The sequence below is a fragment of the Aegilops tauschii genome, chromosome 4 (assembly GCF_002575655.3).
Source record: "Aegilops tauschii subsp. strangulata cultivar AL8/78 chromosome 4, Aet v6.0, whole genome shotgun sequence".
Taxonomy (NCBI): domain Eukaryota; kingdom Viridiplantae; phylum Streptophyta; class Magnoliopsida; order Poales; family Poaceae; genus Aegilops; species Aegilops tauschii.
Genome location: NC_053038.3, coordinates 85727200 through 85746946, shown reverse-complemented (window position 1 = coordinate 85746946; position 19747 = coordinate 85727200). Strand labels below are relative to the sequence as shown.

The 19747-nt window shown below is 43.0% G+C and overlaps 1 protein-coding gene across 1 annotated transcript; it reads right to left on the bottom strand.

The window, feature by feature from the left end:
- Positions 1 to 5384: 5384 nt before the first annotated feature.
- Positions 5385 to 8220, bottom strand: LOC109741553 (uncharacterized). Its single transcript, XM_020300638.4, has 2 exons — positions 7812 to 8220; positions 5385 to 6295 (listed from the first exon to the last, which is right to left on the bottom strand). Exons 1-2 carry the CDS (start codon positions 7981 to 7983, stop codon positions 5634 to 5636), a joined length of 834 nt encoding a protein of 277 aa, XP_020156227.1. The 5' UTR covers positions 7984 to 8220; the 3' UTR covers positions 5385 to 5633.
- Between the last annotated feature and the right edge of the window lie 11527 nt (positions 8221 to 19747).

Here is a 19747-nt window from a genome sequence, read left to right as displayed (position 1 = left end):
TTCACGAGGATTTTTGTGTGGAAAATAAGAAACACCAGAAGCTTTGGGAGGCAACCAGAAGAAGCCTGAGGGCTCCACAAGCCCCGGGGGCGCCCTAGGTCGTGCCACCCAGGCTTGTGGGGCTCTCGAGGCACCGTTTGACATAATTCCAATCATATAAATTCCGTAATGTTCCAAAATCCACGGAGCGAGGCCCGAAATAATTTTATCGCCACCGCAAGACTATGTTCTGAAGCATTCCCATCTGGAGGCCTTTTCCGGCACTCTGTCGGACCCATCCACGGAGGCCTCTTCATCAACCTTACTGCCTCCATGATGATGTGGGAGTAGTTTATCCTCCGGACCGAGGGTATGTACTAGTAGTTATGTGTTTGATCTCTCTCTCTCTCTCATGTTCTTGATGGATTCGATCTTGATTGTATCATGAGCTTTATTAATAAAGCTGGATCATATGATGTTCGTCCCCTCTATCATTTTTGTGGTGAATTGAGTCTTGCTCTTTGAAGTTTCCTTATGTTGGATTGAATACTTTGGGTTTGAGATTGCATGATGCGTGTCTAGTATTAACTTGCGGATACACGTGTTGATATTGGGGTATTCTAGGTGACATAAAGGTTGAACAATACGATATCATATGGTGTTGTCGTAGTACGTTCTCTAGAGCTATCTGTGACACTTTGGGGGTGGTTCGAAAGATTGATTGGAAAGATAACTTTGAGGTGGTTTTTCTACCTACACGATTTATCCTAATTTCTCCGATAGAATAGAAACTTTGGAGTGATTCTTTGCTCCACTTTGAGGGATTATCATGTGGTTTAGTTATGTTAATGATCTTGAGAGATGGCACTAGTGAAATTATGAACCCTAACCCTTGTTTCCGAGCATTGAACACCATTTTTGCTCACTTTTGTTACTTGCTACCCTGTTTTTATTTATTTGGATTATAAAAATATATTTCTACCATCCATATTACACATATATCACCCTCTCTTCGCCGAACTAGTGCACCTATACAATTCACAACAGTATTGGTGTCTTGGGGACACAAGAGATTTCTCGTATTTGATTGCAGGATTGTTTGAGAGAGAACCATCTTCATCTTACACCTCCCATGATTTGATAAACTTCATCCACTTGAGAAAAATTTTCTACTATCCTACAAAACTCTGCGCTTGGAGGGCCAACAAAGTCTACAAGAATAAAGTGAGTAGTAGACACCAAGCTATTTTTGCCGCCATTGCCGGGGAGGTGAGTGCTTGAAGGTATCTTCTTTAGATCTTCCAAATGAATCTTTTAGTTTCTTGTTTATCACTAGTTTGATTTATAAAACAAAAATATAAAAAAGGAAATGAAGTTGTGTGAGATTCTTTATCTTTATGAAGTCTTCCATGAAAACTATGAATCGGATAATCTCCATGAAGTGTCAAAAGAAGAATTTAATAAAATGTTTGGTTTGAGTTCCTTGAATGATAAGCATGATTGCAATGTTATTAGTATGTACTCTATGAATATCAATTGTGTTGATGATATGCAAAGCCATAAGCTTGGGGATGCTATGTTTGATGAAGATGATCTTTTCAGTGCCCTTACTTTTGATGGAAAAATTACGATGATGAAAACATGCCTCCTATTTATGATGATTACAATTATGATAAAAGTGGGTTTGGAAGAGTGTCAACTTTACATAATAATTATCCCACTATTTTTGAGGGTGTTGAATCTTATTACAATGATAAAAGTGGATTTGGAGAGGTCATGACTTTATTTAGTGTTGAATCCACTACTTTGGAAGATGTATCCGTTTATTATTATGAGAATAAAGTTGCTATGAATGATGATTATTGTGATGACACTTATGTATAAAGAATAATTATAACCATGAAACTTGTCATCATGATTTTAAAGCTCAAATTGATTATGTCAATCAAGTTTCATATGATAGTTATTTCGTTGAATTTGCTCCCACTACTATTGATGGAAATAAATTTGCTTATGTGGAGAGTAATAAAATTTCTATGCATGTGGATCATGAAAAGAATGCTATTATGTGATAGTTATATTGTTGAATTTGTTCATGATGCTAATGAAAATTATTATGATAGGGGAAGATATGCTTATATTTATTTCAATAACATCAAGTTTTCTCTTTTTATGTTGAAAGTTTTAAAGTTACACTTGTGTTTGCCTTCCTATGCTAGTTGATTATTGCTTCAATAAATTGTTTGCTTATAAAATTCCTATGGGTAGGAAGTGGGTTAGGCTTAAATGTGTTGGCTATATGATTCATGATGCTCTCTTCATGTTTTTATTCATACTTTTATGTGAGCATCATTAAAATTATCTAGGAAGAGGACGTGGTCGCCATGAGCAGAGGCCCCTGGAGGTGTTGCGGTCTTCTTCCCATCATTCGGTTCGATTGGTTCTTGGACCGTGTTGGATCTTTTGGTTTGCTATTTTTTTCTCCTCGCAGAATTCTCTATCGTCCATACTAGCTATCCATTTGTTGATGATGTATAATGCGTTTGTCCAAGCAATAGAGGTTAGCTTTTGGTTTACTATTTTTTTCTCCTGCAGAATTTTCTATTGTCCATACTAGCTATCCATTTGTTGATGATGTATAATGCATTTGTCCAAGCAATAGAGGTTGAAATATTTTGATGTTTGCATATTGCCTGTTGTTATGCACTTTCTTTTTTTATATCATCTCACATATCACAATAAGAGGACAATCAATCAAAACACCTAAACTGGCAGATAAAACCAACAACACATAAAGCATGCCCATCAAGAGATTTAGAAAAGGTCGAGTTGGCCGGATTTGCATCTCGGGTGGGTTTATGCGCAATTCTTTCCCTGTGCAGTGGGATTGGATGGAGGCGCTATGGGGCGCGTTCGCCGTCTGCTCTTGGTTGGATGTAGAGGGGCATCGCGTACCTGGCCTCTTGCCGTCGCGACCCCTAGCAGACTGTCATGTTTTTGAATGTGTGGGCTCTTGGATGCCGCTGGATATTCAGAAAGCTCACGTTGGCTAGTTTCGCACCGACATGGTTCGTGCATGTTCTCTGGGTGGTGGGGTTTGATAGGGGCACTGTGGGCGCTTTTGTCGTCTGGGCTGGCTCGGACGCTTTGGGGCATCGTGTAACCGGCATGTTGCCGTCATTGGCCCTAGCCGACGAGTGTGTTTTCGACTGTCTGACCTGCTTTTGGGTGCCGTTGGATCTGCCCGGACGGCGTGCTGGACTAGAACTCCACCCGACAAGAGCCAAGTACGAAGGAAGCAAACTGAGACCAACCATGGCACCAAAGGAAGACACAATAACGATCTTAAATCATCCACAACTCGCTGAGAAAGAGTAAACAGGACCAGATTTGGGTTAGAGACTTACCCCACCGGAATATCCCGTGCGAGTGCGGTTTTGTTGTGGTTGTGGTCACTAACGCCGATGCTTCTCCGTTCCCCCCATTGCCTAGAAGTAGATCTGATGGCTCCGCTCAAATGTCTCTCACATCATCGACCAAGCACATGGGTTTCGCCGTGAATCGGTTGCCGCTGATAGAGCTAGAGGGGTCAAGTGGGGGCAAACGATGCCCAAAATGTTGCGCCGGTTACGGTCAAACAACGCTGACCAGACGAAACCATGACAGAAGGGCAAAACCATAAGAGGAGCAAAGTGACTTGGACATGACCAAGATTTTTTTGAAACTAATGGTAAATCAAACAGGTGGGACACAACTAAGGGCATGGAAATGATTATGCCTTTTCTCTTCGGGGCGACGATTTGCTACACAGACCATGGTCACCGGCATCATCCTGTCTACATTGACGATTTCTTAGCGGCTGCTTATACAAGCTCTTGGGTTTCAACAAGTTTTCTACCTTGAGATGGAGATTCTAAGGCGGCAACAACACGCGTGAGTGGATGTACGAGGAAGAATACTTCGGCACCCCAAGTGTTTGGATGTTTAAAAAAATTGTACGGTTGTTTATGTAAGGGTCTATATTTTTTCATATATGACTTTAGCCTTTTCACAACAAAAAAGTTAAACCAATGGCAAAATATTTCATGAAATATATTATGTTGGGTTATGTGCGTAGGCTATGTGGATATAGAAATTGTGATAATGACGTATGACCAATGCCGAATATTTAAAGCAGCCATCTTTACACATTTTGTCAAGTCTAGCTTTCCTCTTTGCTTGCAAAAGCCATGCAGTTACTATGTATGCTAAGGCTTAAGAATGTCATGGAGTTGCAACAACCTGCAGTCTAGTTGCCAAAGAATTAAAGGCTTCAGATTTGAACTCCCTGCACAACCGCTTGGTGTACTTATACCTTACTTTAACATGCTTGTCTATTTTTTGCAGGTTGGTGCACTAGAAGCAAACGGAATAAAGGCGATCACTACATAAGTTAAACCGACGGTTGGATGGTTTGTCTATTTTTTGCAGGTTGTTCATGTAGTTCCATCCTGTGACACGACTTCACACTATTTTCTTTCTAGCTAGAGTAAGTTTAACACTCAGTCGTCAATGTAGATTTGTCCATGTACTAGCAGACAGTAAAATTCTTTATCATGGACCATTAATATATAAAAGTATTATTGGATTATTAATAAAAAATATTCTTAGTTTTTTGGTGGATGTAATTAGATTTAATATCATGACAAGTGCTTCATAATATTTCTGGAATTTAAACCGTTCGCTGACAAACTCAAAAAGAAAATTACAATCGAAGTTCTGTGTTGCAGTTTTTGCTCATGTATAAAACAGGCCAACATTTTTTCAGTGTTATGTGTGGACAAAAGCTGCATAAAGCAATTTTGTTATTTCAAAAAGGCAACTATTTATTATAAGTCAGTGTTGATGACTGCTCGATCTTTCATGAGTTATGCATGCGCATATATGACGAGAAAATCTTGATCTTATGGCTATGAGTAGTTGTCTAGAAATAACTGTTTTTAAGTCGATTTAGCCCTATATAGTCTCTCTTTTTTTGCGGGTAATTTAGCCATATATAGTCCCTCCCAATTACTAGTAATTACTTCTGACTAACGGGACGACGATATTCACCCTTATGTTTGCAAAATATGTATTCCATGTGAATGTGATTTACTAACGGAAGGGTCTCCGAAGTCCCAACTCACAACATTGGCAAACTGCACGTTCGACTTGACAGCCTTAAACAAATTTTCTTTTACGTTTTTTTGAATTGTTTGAATTGCTTACCACATGTGTCTTGTTGCCCCTTTTATCACAATTTACACGTCTGATGGTGATTAGCACTTTTTTCTTTCACAATTGGCGTCTCAACAATAGGCCTTTGTATAATCAGCGATTAGCACACAACACAAATTCAAATTATTAACCAGAAAAAACCAACGATGTGCCACAAACCTTATTTGATCGATCAACAGTTCAACACATGATCATGTTCAACAGTTCAACACATGATCGTCACAGTTCTAATTAAGGCCCTCCTTGATCGCTGCCATAAACAGTGCATGCATGCGCCTATCTAGCCAGTTAATTACCAATTAACGGCGATGCAATGCTCTAACAACACAGATCGATCGACAAGTTGATGGAGGCGGCAGCCGGCCGCTTCCTGCGATCGATCGTTCCATTGCCACGGTTCACGAGGACACGCCGACGCCGAGGAAGTCGATGAACGGTGGCGCATCCTTCGTTTTCAGTGGCTCCTCGCCGTCGACGTGGTAATCCTTCCTGCGGTGATGGTCAGGGCTGCCACGGCCATCCAACGCTAGTGCTTCTCTTGAAGGTGGGGAGGAGAAGGCGATGGAGAGGGAAGACGGCGCCGCCGGTTGCTTGCCGCCTTCCAGGTAGCTACTGTACCTTGACAGCAAGCTCTTGTTTCCTGAAGCGCCGTAGCCATTGAACATTACTGGAGTAGAAGAAGGCGCCACTGCGGCGGCCGCCGGCGGCGAGCCGAAGAAACCGCCACCACTAGGATTGGAGAAGCCAAAGCAGAAGGAGCCGGCCGACGCGCCGGCGAAGTCGAGCTGGGCGCCGCCGCTGTAGGAGTAGGACGGGAAGGTGGACGAGGCGGCCTTGGCGAAGAGCCTGCAGCGCTCGCGGCTGCGGCGGGCCCTGACGACGTGCCAGTGGTTCTTGACGGCGTTGTCGGTGCGGCCAGGAAAGTGGCGGGCGATGAGAGCCCACTTGTTGCCGTGGACGCGGTGCGCCGCTAGCAGACGCTCCTCCTCTTCCTCCGTGAACGGCCGCTTGTTGATCCGCGGGTCAAGCTGGTTGAACCACCGGAGACGGCAGCTCTTGCCTACAATTAATTACCACAAATTTGTTTAAATATTAGAAATAAAATAGAAAACTTAGCAGGTCAGGGAAATACATTCTAGTAGAAATTATTAATAATGAAAGAAATTCATAATTCAGTGTAATTCATTGGCGAATGAAGAATTCGTAGTTTTTCTTATTTTGGCGAATGGAGAATTCATGGTTAAGTAGTGCAATTTTGCAAGGATGTGAAATTCTAATAGGGCAGTGTAATGTTGTAGGATTGTGGAAAAATAATAATCAGGCAAGTAATTACATAATTAACACACTCAAGAGAGTAGGTCAGGGCACATAAAGGTTATTGCGTACAGATCGATTTAGTTGCATCAACCTGCATGCATGCCTGAGACTGAGAGAGACGAGTGAAGAAATCTTCTTATTAGGCTAAGCCGTGTAGGTGATCAACTCTTGACACATGCATCCATATATACATGGATTTTTCACATGTATAAACATAAAACTAACCGTGCTTTGCCTGGTGATTAACTAATTAATGCTGTTTAGGGTTGTTACTTGTTAGTAAGAAAGAACACACCCTACCGCATCTGTTACATTAAGGAACTGTACACGGTTTTAGGTATGTTGTTGCTTCCCTTTACCTCATACTATGCAACTTTTTTTGTGAAAAATATTATGCAACTATATGTTATGGGGAAAAAATATTTAAGTAAAACTAAAAGAGGAGATTTAGAATAAAGATGCAGGCATGCTAATTTCACCTTGTTCTTGAATTTTGCAAGCTAGCAGTCATGCAAATGTAACCTTGTGTTCATAATTTCTTCTTCAATCTAGAACAAGTATTCCAGGGATATAACTAATTCCGAACTTCTAAAATTTTTATGTATCAATTAGACAAAGATCACTTAATCGTACCTGTTTGCCTTTATGGCCACCAGACTAGATTTATCTTTGGTGTAAGAAAAGTAACACTAATCTTTCCAAATTTCCGAAAATATTAGGAGAATTGTGTATCATTCCATTGAAGCGCCTTGAAAGATAGAAAAAGTTACATCCACAAGCACAGCAAGAGAACTATATAGGTATCCCAAAACAGATTCAACTCGCCATCGTGCACACAAACGAATAACTTATATGATCCTACTGTTCTTTGGGTATAACACGAAGAAAAACTCACTAACGAGACATAATTTTAATTAACTTATATCTAAAAAACTCTTCTATTTTCAAGATACCCAAAAACTAAAGCCCAGCGCAAATATCATTCCCCTCGAGGAAGGATTTTCTTGGTAGATGGCACAAGCAGCTAAAACAATCTGCTGCCCGTGCAGAAATTAGTATGGCAAACCCCCCTCAAAAAAGAAGTATGGCAAACTGAACCAAGGTGCGTAGATCATCTAATTTCTGAGCACAAATCGCATCATCCAAAGTCAATTTCTTAAGTTCATATGCATCAACATCACCTCAAAACGAAAATTAAGAAACATTTCTTGTTGGAAACAGATCGGTGATCAAAGAGATAGACCAGCAGTTCCACCCACCTGATCTGCCCTCGAGCTTCTCGGCTATGGAGTTCCAGTTCTGGGGGCCGTACTTCTCCACGAGCTGACGCAGCTTCTCGTCCTCCCCCGGCCGCCAGTGGCCTCTCGGGCACAAGGACGACGGCTTCGCGCCGCCTTCCGATGTGTTGGTCGTCGACGACGATGCCGCCATCGGCCGGAGAAGAAGAGAACTAGATCGAAGCCTGGCTCGCGAGAGAGCTCCGAGCTGCGCTTGAGAGAGGGGAAGCTAATGCGTTTTTGGTCCGTAATGAGCTAATGGCCACAAGTCAGAGGGGCGTATGTATATAGAGGTAGAGTGAGAGAGAAGGCTATGGTGTGTGCGTTAGCTTTACCCACACACACGCACGCAGGTAATGACACGCATGTTGGGCTAGGGTTTGGGGAAGAGGTCCCTTTAGTTTAGCTTTACACGACAAGAGAGAGGGAGAGGGGCTGTGAATGATGCATGCACGCTCACATACACCGCTAATGGAGTATTCAACATCTCTCTTTCTCCCTCCCTTGTGTGCGTGCGTGTAGGGCTAGCTACCGTGTGTCCATGTCATCTCTATCTCCCACCAACTTGCCCCGTTTGGCTATTCGCCAGAGACCACTCCTCTCACAGCCCCCATCCAACACAAACCTATCCCCGGATTACTTCCAGCTGCAACATTTGTACTTCTTCTCTAACTTCCCTAACAATATTCTCCTCCATCTGCAATGCAAAGACATCATCGACTATCTTAACAAACGATCTTATCTAAACAACTCCCTGCCCTGTTGTACGTGTTCTTGACGCTTCTTTTCAATTACGTATGCCGTTTGTTCTGACACCTATTTATATTACATCACTGATCAAACGGCACTTTCTTATGATCTTATGTTATGCAGTACAATAATTCCTCCATATATACGCATCTCATTTACACCAGATGAAAAAGTTGAGAGAGGTTGTTATGGTAAACATCTGAGTGCATCCCCAAGAGGGCAAACCGTTCTATCCCAGCCATTACAGCCATACACAAAAACAGCAGCCGTAGTAATGGCCAATGAGCTAGCACACACACAAGGAAGGTGGTTGGCTGCCTGCATCCTGCAGAGCAGAAGCCCAAAACCTGCAAACCTTTGCAGCATGGGATGTGCTGCAGAAATGGGATGCATTCAAGCGTTCCATGCCGCCCACTGTTCGTTTTGTATGGGTGGTATGGAGTAACATGCATATCTTGATGGGAGCGAGAACAGTAGATCGGTACATGCATATGCACTCTGCGCCGTAAATGTGACCATCACCATGTGGCCTGCAGGGATGTTGCTCTGCACTATTAACTGCTACGTACGTTTGATGTACACATGTAACTAAGCAAAACGCATGCGCTCTCCAAGGGGTGTCCAGTGTCCTGTCCTTCATTGGTACATTTAATTTGTACTTGCAGAACAAAAGGTCGAAGGGTGAACAGTTTATATATATTCACAAAATGGGTTTTACAACGATTTTCCAGGCGACTGGAGAAAACATGAACTGTAGCAGCATTTGGGAGACTAGATTGCAGAACAAAAAAAAGTCAAACCTGTGAATATATTAGCTGCTATACTGGTCCTTCCAGTTTTGTCTTTGCATGTACAAATGGTCAATATTTTGCTCAACTGTTTGCGAGTGAACATCTTATAGCATATATATGGTCAATACTTTGCTCAACTTAACTGAAGGCTGCGCCAACTCCCAGTATTAGAAAATGTACAAGAGTGTTGCTGCGTAGAGCAGAATTAACAGTCATGCATAGCTTTGTTCCGGTATGACTTGGCTTTTTCCTGACGTGCTTTTTTGTGTGTGTGTTGGTTTTGGTTGTCTGCATGCTAGCTATGCAAAGACTGGGTTTGTGCTCATTGTGTATGTATCTTCTGCTTGATGCCTCATGTTGAGTCACTAAAATTCACTCATTGTCGAGAAACAGAATTAACACTCATAAAAAACTAAAAGGCTTACTGCTTAGACGTTCCTATAACTAGCCCTAAGAATATAACTAAAACTGATCAACCCTTCCACCCAAAATATGTAACATTGATAGCCCTTGTTTGGTTTAGCAAGGCAAGCACATATTTATGCAAATGGAATGGGAAACTGCTTAGCATAACTAAGTGGGGAAGTAGGCCCCAACAACAATGGACAAAATGCACATCCGTAGCAAACTGCGGAAATCTGATGCAACCACTAACCAAAACATGCACTACACATATATATTCATTCCTAGATACAAGTGTGAAGAGACAAATATATCTCGGTTTTTACTGCATATACAAAGTGATTTTTTGCTGACTGAGACTTTTTCAATTTTCGGGGTTTTAGTTAATTAAATCACCCAAAAAAATACCATCGGCTCATTGGCTATAAGTAGCCTATCTGCAACAAGTATGACAGTGCCACCTACTTAAACGTACACTTCGCGGATGCACCCGATTGCAATAGCTTTCCATATTAAAAAATATGGTCATCCATCACAAATACGCACCCCTAAATTTTGTAGTCAAAGTAGTTTCACCCATGAGATGCCGATGTTGAAAATTCGGGCACCAACGACCTATTAACAATGACTTGAATACAGTTTCAGGTTACGAATTCCGTTCCAAGAAAGTGTGATTGATAACGCACTCGCAACCGCTAGTATTATATGAACCATTATTTAACTAGTGCATAAGTTAAAACAGGTTAGTTTGTGAGTCTGACTTGGCATGTGTTGAGGGTGTAGCTTTAGCTTGCTGCTTTGGAATTAGAATCGGTTCCAGAAAGGTTTTGGTGATATCAACAGGTGTTGTGAACCTTGAAGGAAAAAGCAGCCAAAGTTACCACAAGATCAATGTAGTGTTACACAAGTTTTAGGCTGGTAAAGGATTGAGAGCTTTGACAAATCATGACTACAAGAGCTAATTGAAGAGCTTAATCAGAATCATCCTAACTAATATAACATGCATTAGGCACACATGCAGTCGGCATGTCCGTTGGTCGTTTCGATCAAACTGTTTTAATCTAACTATTTTCGCCGCGAAGGTTCCTAATCATTTGCCATTAAGTAGTCGACACGATGACATGGATAATCCCAAAAAGGAAACAAAAGAGCTCCCCAGCTGTATAGCTGACATGTCTAGAGGGAGTTGTATAGCTGGCCACGCCACATTCCGAACATAATAATTAACTGATTCCGTCAGGCAACGCTAATTTTGGAGATTGACACGCTAACTTTTCTTGTATAATTGTGATTGTTAAACGGTATGTTGACTCAGCTAGGGAATTAAATAGTAACAACCACGTGTGCATGATGGAGCCACCTAGGAGCATGAGAAAGAACAAGCACTGTCTAATCGACACTTGATATATAATGTCCAAAAGAGATGAGAGATTTTCAGGCATTGACAGGGACTTGCAACCAATCCCCTGAAGAGATGGGAATGACAAGAAATCGGAAACTCTTACCAAAGTACATATGATTTCGTATCATCTTAAACAAGGAACCGAAGGTGTAGTACTATTAAACTATGGGGTGTGACCAACTACTTGAGATTCTACAATGGTTAATGAGTATGATTTTGGAAATTAATTATCTATTTGTTTTTTGAAACGGAGGCATAAGATTGGCCTCATCCATTAAATAAGGAGAGAATAGAATTTAGAGTTTTACAAAACACCCCACACAAGCGGCATGCCAATTACTCACACCAAATGATAGTCCCTAGTTTCTTTGCGCCGGCAGTAACCCATAACTTTGCCTCTTCAAGAATGGTTCTAAGAAGAATATGTGGTGGCACAACCTTTTGTCGATACACCCTAGCATTCCGCTCATTCCAAACTATCCATGAGATGAGCATAATGAGGGAGGTCATGGCATGCGAATTTGGGTTTCGGTTATTGGTTCGTTTGTCCCACCACTCATTGACAGATTCATCTAGATGCCATTCGGGGATGTTGACGTGAGGTAGCCCAAGCTTCTCGATGATTGATGTCCAAAGCCTAAGCGTGTAGCGACACTTAAAGAAGAGGTGTGGCCCATCCTGCTTGCATGTATCATTAGGGCAACACGGGTGGCAATTCCTCGATGTCGCTACACGACTCCGGTTCTCGTCACCCATCGCCATTGTTGGACAAAGCCGGTATGGCATCCTAGAAGTCAAGGGAAGCAGCCCTGGAAGGTGGGCCATGAACGGCTCTCCGGCGAACATTGTGGCGACGGTGGTGGCTGCTCCTCGATCGCTGATGGCAAACGAGCCACTGGCAGCTCGTTTTGGTCACCGCTGGAGGACAAATTCCCATCTTTTCTTTCCTCCCGATCTCTGCCAGAGAGGCTGTGGATTATCCTCCCATCCGCCTGCCGGGAGGTGGTAAGGAGGGTATGCTAGTGCCTCGGCTCCGTTTAGTAGATAGATTAGGATTTTAGTCCTTGCAGTGGCAGTGCTCGGATGAATGGCGGCGCTTCACCTTGTAGTCAGTTTTTTGGGCTCTAGTAACCTCGAGTTCGTCCATCAGGATGAATTAGTCGGAGCTTCGACATAGATTCCTATCGGCTTCTTGCGGCAGTGAGGTTAGGGTTTCTTGCAATGCGTGAGATTTGGTGTCATGTTCTTTCAATCGATTTAAGGATCCGACGAGGACTGCGGCTTGGGGTGTTGGTCCTTAGGGGCACATGCATGTAGGCTTTCCGGCTGCCATCGACAAGGTCAGGCTGGTCCCGGTATGGGAGCAGCGACATCGGCGTGTTAGCAGCTCATTTTGGAGATGGTAATGGTCGTCCGGTGATCCAAAAACCAAGATGTAATTTTTATTATGTTTGGGTGTGCTTTTTTACTTCCAGTGAATCTTTATAGTAGATCTAATTCATTCGCAAAAAAAATTAGGAGGGTTGTGGCGCCCCGAACCCACCAAGGACCCAACCTCAGGTTTGACACTTTGGTGTCTCATAAAAGTGGAGATATTCTTTCAGTGGGAATCGACGTTCTCGTCGATGCCCAAGATCCATCGGCTCAGTCTCTCTGAGGTGCTCATTGAATAGGGTATGTGTGTGCGGGTTCATTGAGGCGAGTTCATGTACGTGTTTGTGAGTGTCTGCGTCTGCATCCATATTATTGTGTTTTTTAATGTCATGATCAATTCATTTTTAACTGCATCACTGTTCAATGTTGACCGAGTCCTTTTTTTTTGCTTGCGATAATGGTGAAAAAAGAATTTGATAACGAGATTGTGTAGATTTTTTACACATTCATATACACACTGACTTTTTGGGCTTTTTTTCTGCTAGGTCCTGGACAGGGATATTGGGCTCTTTGATTAATTAGATTAGAGGTTAAGTGTACCCGTTTGTGGTGAGTATGTGGGAGTGGAAGATTGAGTAGCGATTTAGTCAATTGTATGGAAGACTTCGAATCAAATCATGTATCCGTGTGCGGTCGGAAGACACGTAGTAGTAGATGAGAAATTGTTGGTTATTGTATATTGGGTCATAGCTGACCAGACCAGGTCAGCTGCAGCGCAACACGGGTACACCTGAAACCTTTCTCTTTGGTGCATGTACGTCTATTGCACGTGCGCGTTGAGAAACTCTGATCAACAGATAACTGCTTATCGTTCAAGGGTTAGAAGTAAAATCATGTGACGCTGATGTTTTTGTGACAAAAACAGCAATACCACTGGTGAGAAAATCATCGCCTTAATTTTATTTTCTTAACCCGACCACTCGTTAGTTGGTCTCGAGGAACAATTCTTCTTCGAAGAGAAGAAATCTTACTGCATGGTAAGTCGCTATAGGATTCGCGTGAGTGATAATTAACCGAGACTCAGAACAGCAGCGAGGTGACCAGGTCGGGTCGTACCTAACCTAACACGCACCGAGGAGCAGTAGATCTAGCTGAACCAGGTTGGACCAGATCAGTCTGGTTCGCTCGGGACAACGGGGCTACCTTCATCGGTTCATCCCTTCTCCCTCTGCCGCCTCTACGCACAAAGCAGAGAAACATTTGCATGGGTGTGCATTTCCCTCTCACGGCAGTGGGGCCAACCTGCCGGGCCTGAACCTCGGCCAAAACATTCACCGGCCGGATGCAGCAGTTCATTCAAATGAGCGCAAACTTCGAACCCCGGTGAAAATCCCACTGCGTTTCTTCCAGAAGCACGTACGTACACATGGGTTCCGCCGACGGTGAAGGTGTTGCTAGATCGAGTAGCGGGGACGCTCGTCTCTAGTCGGCCATCCCATGTCGTCTTCAATTCGGTTGGCCACACTTGAGGCATCGACGACGTTGCCTTTTCCGGAGAGAAAAATAGTGGTTCATGGTGTCTCTCCAAGAAATAATAATCCTACTATCACTACTAGCACACTCGAGCAATGTGAGGACCAACTGAACAACAGCTCGACGCATAAAAGTACAGGTGGGTGGTTGGTTTCAAACTTGAATCCAACAGTCACTTGCCCCCAACTACACATATTCCCAAAGCAAGCCAGCAGGGGAGTGAGTTGCACCAGCCCAAAATAAGCAATCCAACTCTCTCTGGCGCCTCGGCTAGACAACACACGCAAGAATCCAAGGCGCAATTATGCATGAAAGCAACGTTAAACCATGCTGCTGGGTTTGTTTGTCACTGGTAAGCCACTGAGGCAGGAGCCATTTGCGGCAAGAAGCTTAACTGGTGCCCAGACCTGGGGCTCTCCGTCCGGTGTCAGTCAAGGCCACTCAAACTCGCTGCCAGCCGTGCGCCACCTGCTGTTTCAGTGCGGAGCAGAGGCATGTGCATCGGCGCATGCATGCTTGTGTTGTTTTGTCTAGCAGGGGCTGGGCCAATCAATTAATTAGAAGTGTCTTCTCAAGAAAAGCATGGATTTCGGAAATGTGTATGGTCGAATTAATACACTGTTGGTACTTGGAGGATTGGATTTATAATTAACATAAAATATTAGTTAGTCATGCTCACCTGTCTAGTGCAAAAATCATGTTCATCTTCCAAGAATTTGTTTTTGGTAGCGAATCTTGCTTGCCTGGCCGGTTTCTTACTAGAGCTGTTGGACAGCCAAGACTTTGTGTACGTACGTAGCTCATATCTGTCTTGATTTGGAGCAGCTTGCGCACTCACCCAGCCGTATTCCGGAAGATGTTGGCTGCCATTCTCTTCAGATCACCATAATATGTGTATAACACCCGAACAGTTTTTTTGCGCTTTCACGAAGTTTGTTGTGAACTGATATCATCAGGTTGAGAATACGCAGATTAACACCCAATTTCTGGAAAGTAAAATGTTCTTCGTGTATTCTCCTCAGCATCAAGTTAGAGGTTGTCATTACATAGACATGACTTATGTTTTTCAGATTCCGATATCCTTTTACTTGATATCCATGATTGTAAAGAGCTGGCTGAGGAACAATATAACTAAGCAGAATATCCTCACTTGCCCTGTGTTTCAGATTTTACAGTTAGCATCGTCACTAGACAGCCTCTCGGTCATCCTTTTGTCGTCTGGATGATGCAAATATACACTTTAAGTTTGAAGTATCTGAGGCGCCCTCAAATGAAACGAATAGTTCACTAAGAGCGCATAAATGATGAATCCACGTCCATATGTTTGGTTAGCTTAAGCTTAACTGGATCGTTGACGATCTGAATACCAGCACCGTGATGCTATCACAAAAGAGAGATATGTGAGCATCAAATGGAACACCAAGATCAGTCAAGAGCCATCGAAGCCATACAATCTCCGATGTGGCAGTGGCAAAGGCTCGAAGTTCAGCGTTAGCACTAGGGTGTGAACATTGGAGTCTGTTTTTTGTACTTTCATGCAATAATAGAAGCCCCCGTGAGCTTAATGAAGATTTCTTTTCACCCCGCAAAAAAAATAGGAGTCCCAAGAAAGACATTGGCTAGTGATGTTTTCTACCGCCTTTATTCTCTTTCTTTTTCGTTACTTTTTACATGGCTCGCTTACAACTCTGTAGACAAAAAATGTTAATTCGTTTTGTTCTTTTAACTTGTATACAAAAATAATGTTGACCACGTATTTATTTATTTTAAACGTGTATAAAAAATGTTCCTAATTTATTAAAAAATGTACAATGTACATTGAATAAAAGAAGATATAAAAACATATATTTTAAAAAACAATTGTATTAAAAAATGTCAAATATCCTAAAATATTCCTGATGTATACGAAAAATATACAGTATGTGAGAAAAAAATTATTCCTGTTGAAAAAATGTTCCACCTGTATTTGAAAAATGTTGACATGTATTCAAAAAAGAGCTCAAAACTTGTATTGAAGGGAAAAAATGTACATCATGTATTTCGAAAGCAGTGAAAACCGAGAAAGAAACAAAGAAAAACAAAGAAAAAAGGAAAATAAGAAAGAAAAAAAAGCAGTGAAAACCAATAAGGAAACAAAAAGAAAGAAAAAGAAAGAAAAAATCGAGAAAGAAACAAAGAAAACTAACATATGAAGATGAAGAAAAGAAAAACCTGAGAAAACCGACGAAAAACACAAGGTATAATAAAGAAGAAAAGAGCAACAAATCTGTTTGTGGGCACCAGGTTCTACCTCGCCGCCGCAGAGGGCCGCTATCGGGCAAAGCCTTGGTAGAGCCGGTGGCGGCGGGGTCTCTCCTCGGCGCGGCCCCCTCCTCCTAGCCATGGCGTGGCGCTCTTCCGTCGGATGAGCTTGGCGGCATGGGGCAGGGAAGTTTCATCGGCGGCTCGGCACGGTGGTTGTGGTGGTGGCGCAGCCCCGTCCGGTGGTGCTGCCTGTGGCAACAACTGCCAAGGGTCTCGACTCCGTCCTATCCGGCTCGCTCAGATCTGAATCTAGCCAGTCGGGATTCGGTCGCTGCTACCTTCAGGCGTGGTGACGCTGGGCCTCCATGGATGCTGGGCACGATGGTGGTGCGGGCGGCTGAGGTGGTGGCTCGGTGTGGTTGTGGCCGTCGACGGTGCCCAACGGGAGGCATGGAGGAGTGGTGGTCTTGGAGGGGACAGACAATGGTGTGGTGAGGCAGACTGGCGCGTCGGTGTGTCTGGATGCGGCAGCCCGATCTACCAACAAGAATGGTGGCGGCAATGTGATGGCTAGGCTAGGATGGAGTTCCTGGCGAGCAGCGAGCGTCGGGCCACCTCTGGGTTGTGTGGCGGGCGACGTTGCTCTCCCGGTGGTGCCGGTGTGGGAGTTGTCTGTGGTTAGGTGCTGGGTTGTCGAAAGGTTGTCCCTTGGAGTGGGTGACAGCCTTCAGGGTCAGTCCATGCTCTTGCCGAAGGTGTTGGTGGTTGTTGTCCCTTGGCCAGGTGGAAGGAGTTGGTTGGACTGCGCTTCTCTCTGCCGTGCGGTCTATCAGCGGTCCTCGGCTTTGCAGCTACGACGGCGAGGTGTTGCGGTGGCGGCGGTCCTAGGCTACTTGGACAGTGCTACCCAATTCCTTCGAGGTGTGGAGATGTGCGATGATCGGATGAAAATTTTGCATGGCTTCTGCCGGGCCGACGACGATGGCACCTATGGGTGTCGTTTCCCTTCTTGAAGGCGTCGTCGAGGTGTATTCGACATCTCCCTCGCTCGTGTGGAGTTGGTTATTGTCTCTGGGCAAAAGCCTTGATTCGATGTAGGATCCGCGTGATGGCGGCGTCCTCGACGTCGCTCCTCCGTTGGGAGCATCGTGTTTGGAGACACGGCTTGGTTCCTCGTTGCTTCCTTCGGTGTTAACCGTGGTCCTATTTTGATCCTTGGTGGCACTATGTACGTCCGTCATCAGTGTGTCCAAGATGTGTCTTCCTCGGAGCTGATCAGTCCTGCCATTCCCTTGCCACCTTCTCTTCGGCATTCAGGGTGGATGGTGCGTGGACAAGCAAAGTTCAATGGGAGCTGGTAGTCTTCAAAGGTGCCCAGCGTTGGTCGAGACACGACGTTGTTCTCAGTTAGGACATGCACTTTTGCTTTGTAGTTTTGTTTGGTCGTTGGTGGTTGTATTTGGTCTTACCTAGGTGTGTGGTGTTCGTGCTACACTTGTTCGCAATGAGTGATAGTATTCTTGTATTTACAACTCTGCTTTCTATAAAGCTATGATACGCTTAGACGTACTCTGAAAAAAATTAAGAAGAAAAAAGAAAAACAAAAGAAAATAAAATAGAAAACCGACAAAGAAAACTAGTGAGAAACAAAGGAAAACCAAAGAAAATAGAAAAAACCAAAGAAACCTAACGAAGGAAACCCAACGAACGAGCACCAGCGAACGGAAAAGAGACGAAACTATGACGGCCCAGTAGACACACCGCACGAAACAACATCAGGCGAGACGGAAGGAGCACCTTACATAAGCGAGATATATATATAGATTTCGCGATGAAACACATGCCACACGCGAGAGCAATGTTAGGAATCACGAAATCACTAATTAATAAAGAGTACTTCTTCAAAGATCACTTCCACGTTCCCAGGTTGCGACAAATGGTGCACGTCACTGTGCGTCACTTGTCGCAGCATGAGGGTTTTTCATTTTTCATAGATCCGTTTATTTAAAACGTTTCATCTTCTAAACCGTGTGTCTAAATCTCGAATCGTTTTCTCTTTCAAAACTAGATCATATTGATAGGTTTGACGAACTTTTTTCACGAAAAAACCGAACGAAAAAACAAAACCGGGAGCATGTTTTTTCTCTTTCCATAAGTCGTTTTCGAGTGTCCCTCGAGGAAGTAAAACCTTACCTCTCGCGGGTGCAAAACTGTGCCTCTCCTGAAAGGAAAACAAGAAAATGATTTTTTCTTCCGTTTCCGTGAGGCGCGACCATGCCTCTCGCAGAAATAAAATCGTGCCTCTCGCGGATGCAAAACCGTACCTCTCATGGAAGGAAAAAGAAAAGAGAAAACACATTCTTTTTCCTTTTCTGAGAGGCACGGCCGTGCCTCTCGCGAAAGCAAAATCGTGCCACGCATGGAAGAAAAAGACATGTTTTTTTTCGTTTTCGTGAGGCACAGCCATGCCTCACGCAGAATCAAAACTGTGCTTCTCGCGGAAGAAAAAAATTTGTTTTTTCACGCAAATTGTTTTTTTAAATTTTTCCTGTCGAAATCTAAGATAGACTGGTGGAAAACCGGAAAGCTAAAAAACACCGAAAAACCCATCTAAAAAGCCAAAAACGTATACAAATTTAAGAAAAAAGAATCCGAAGGGAGCATCCAAAGCGCGACACATGGCGGCGGCTGTGAACGTGCTGTCAGCCCACCCCAAGTGAACGTTGGGAGGCTCCCGAATGAGCTCTCTTGGAATCACCTATGGGCGGGCGACTATCAGGCCGACCCATTAACTCAGGTCGAGCGCTGCCGCTCATGTTGTTGTAGGTTCGCTCTACTCTGTTTTCTTCGTCTTTATTTACTTATTTTTCACCAATTTTCTTTGGGTTTTCCTTTTTTTCATTATACTCTGGTTATATTTTCCTTGTCACATGTTTTCTTTGGGTTTTTACTTCCTTATAATTTGGTTTCATAAAATTATTCACTGGTTTTCCTTGGTATTTTTTCTTTGTTTGTTTTTCTTTGTTTATTTCTTGGTTATCTTCATTTTATTTGCCTTTTATATTTCTTTATAGGTTTTTAACATATGTCTATTTTTTACGGTCCGCAATGTACATTTTTAGAGCACACGTGAAATATATTTTTTACACACTTTCGACATTTTTGAAATATATGATGTACATTTTAAAAAATACATGTTTTGAACACTTTTTCAAATACACGGCAACATTTTTCAAATACATGTTGTATATTTATTTACTGGTAATAAATATTTTATTAAGATATGCAAAATATTACATTGTATACATTTTTCTAAGGAATAACAATTTTTTTTGTATGCATGTGAATATTTTTAAGAATGACACGTACATTTTCTTAATGTAAATACAGTTTTTAACCTATGCGAAACATTTTTTTTGCAT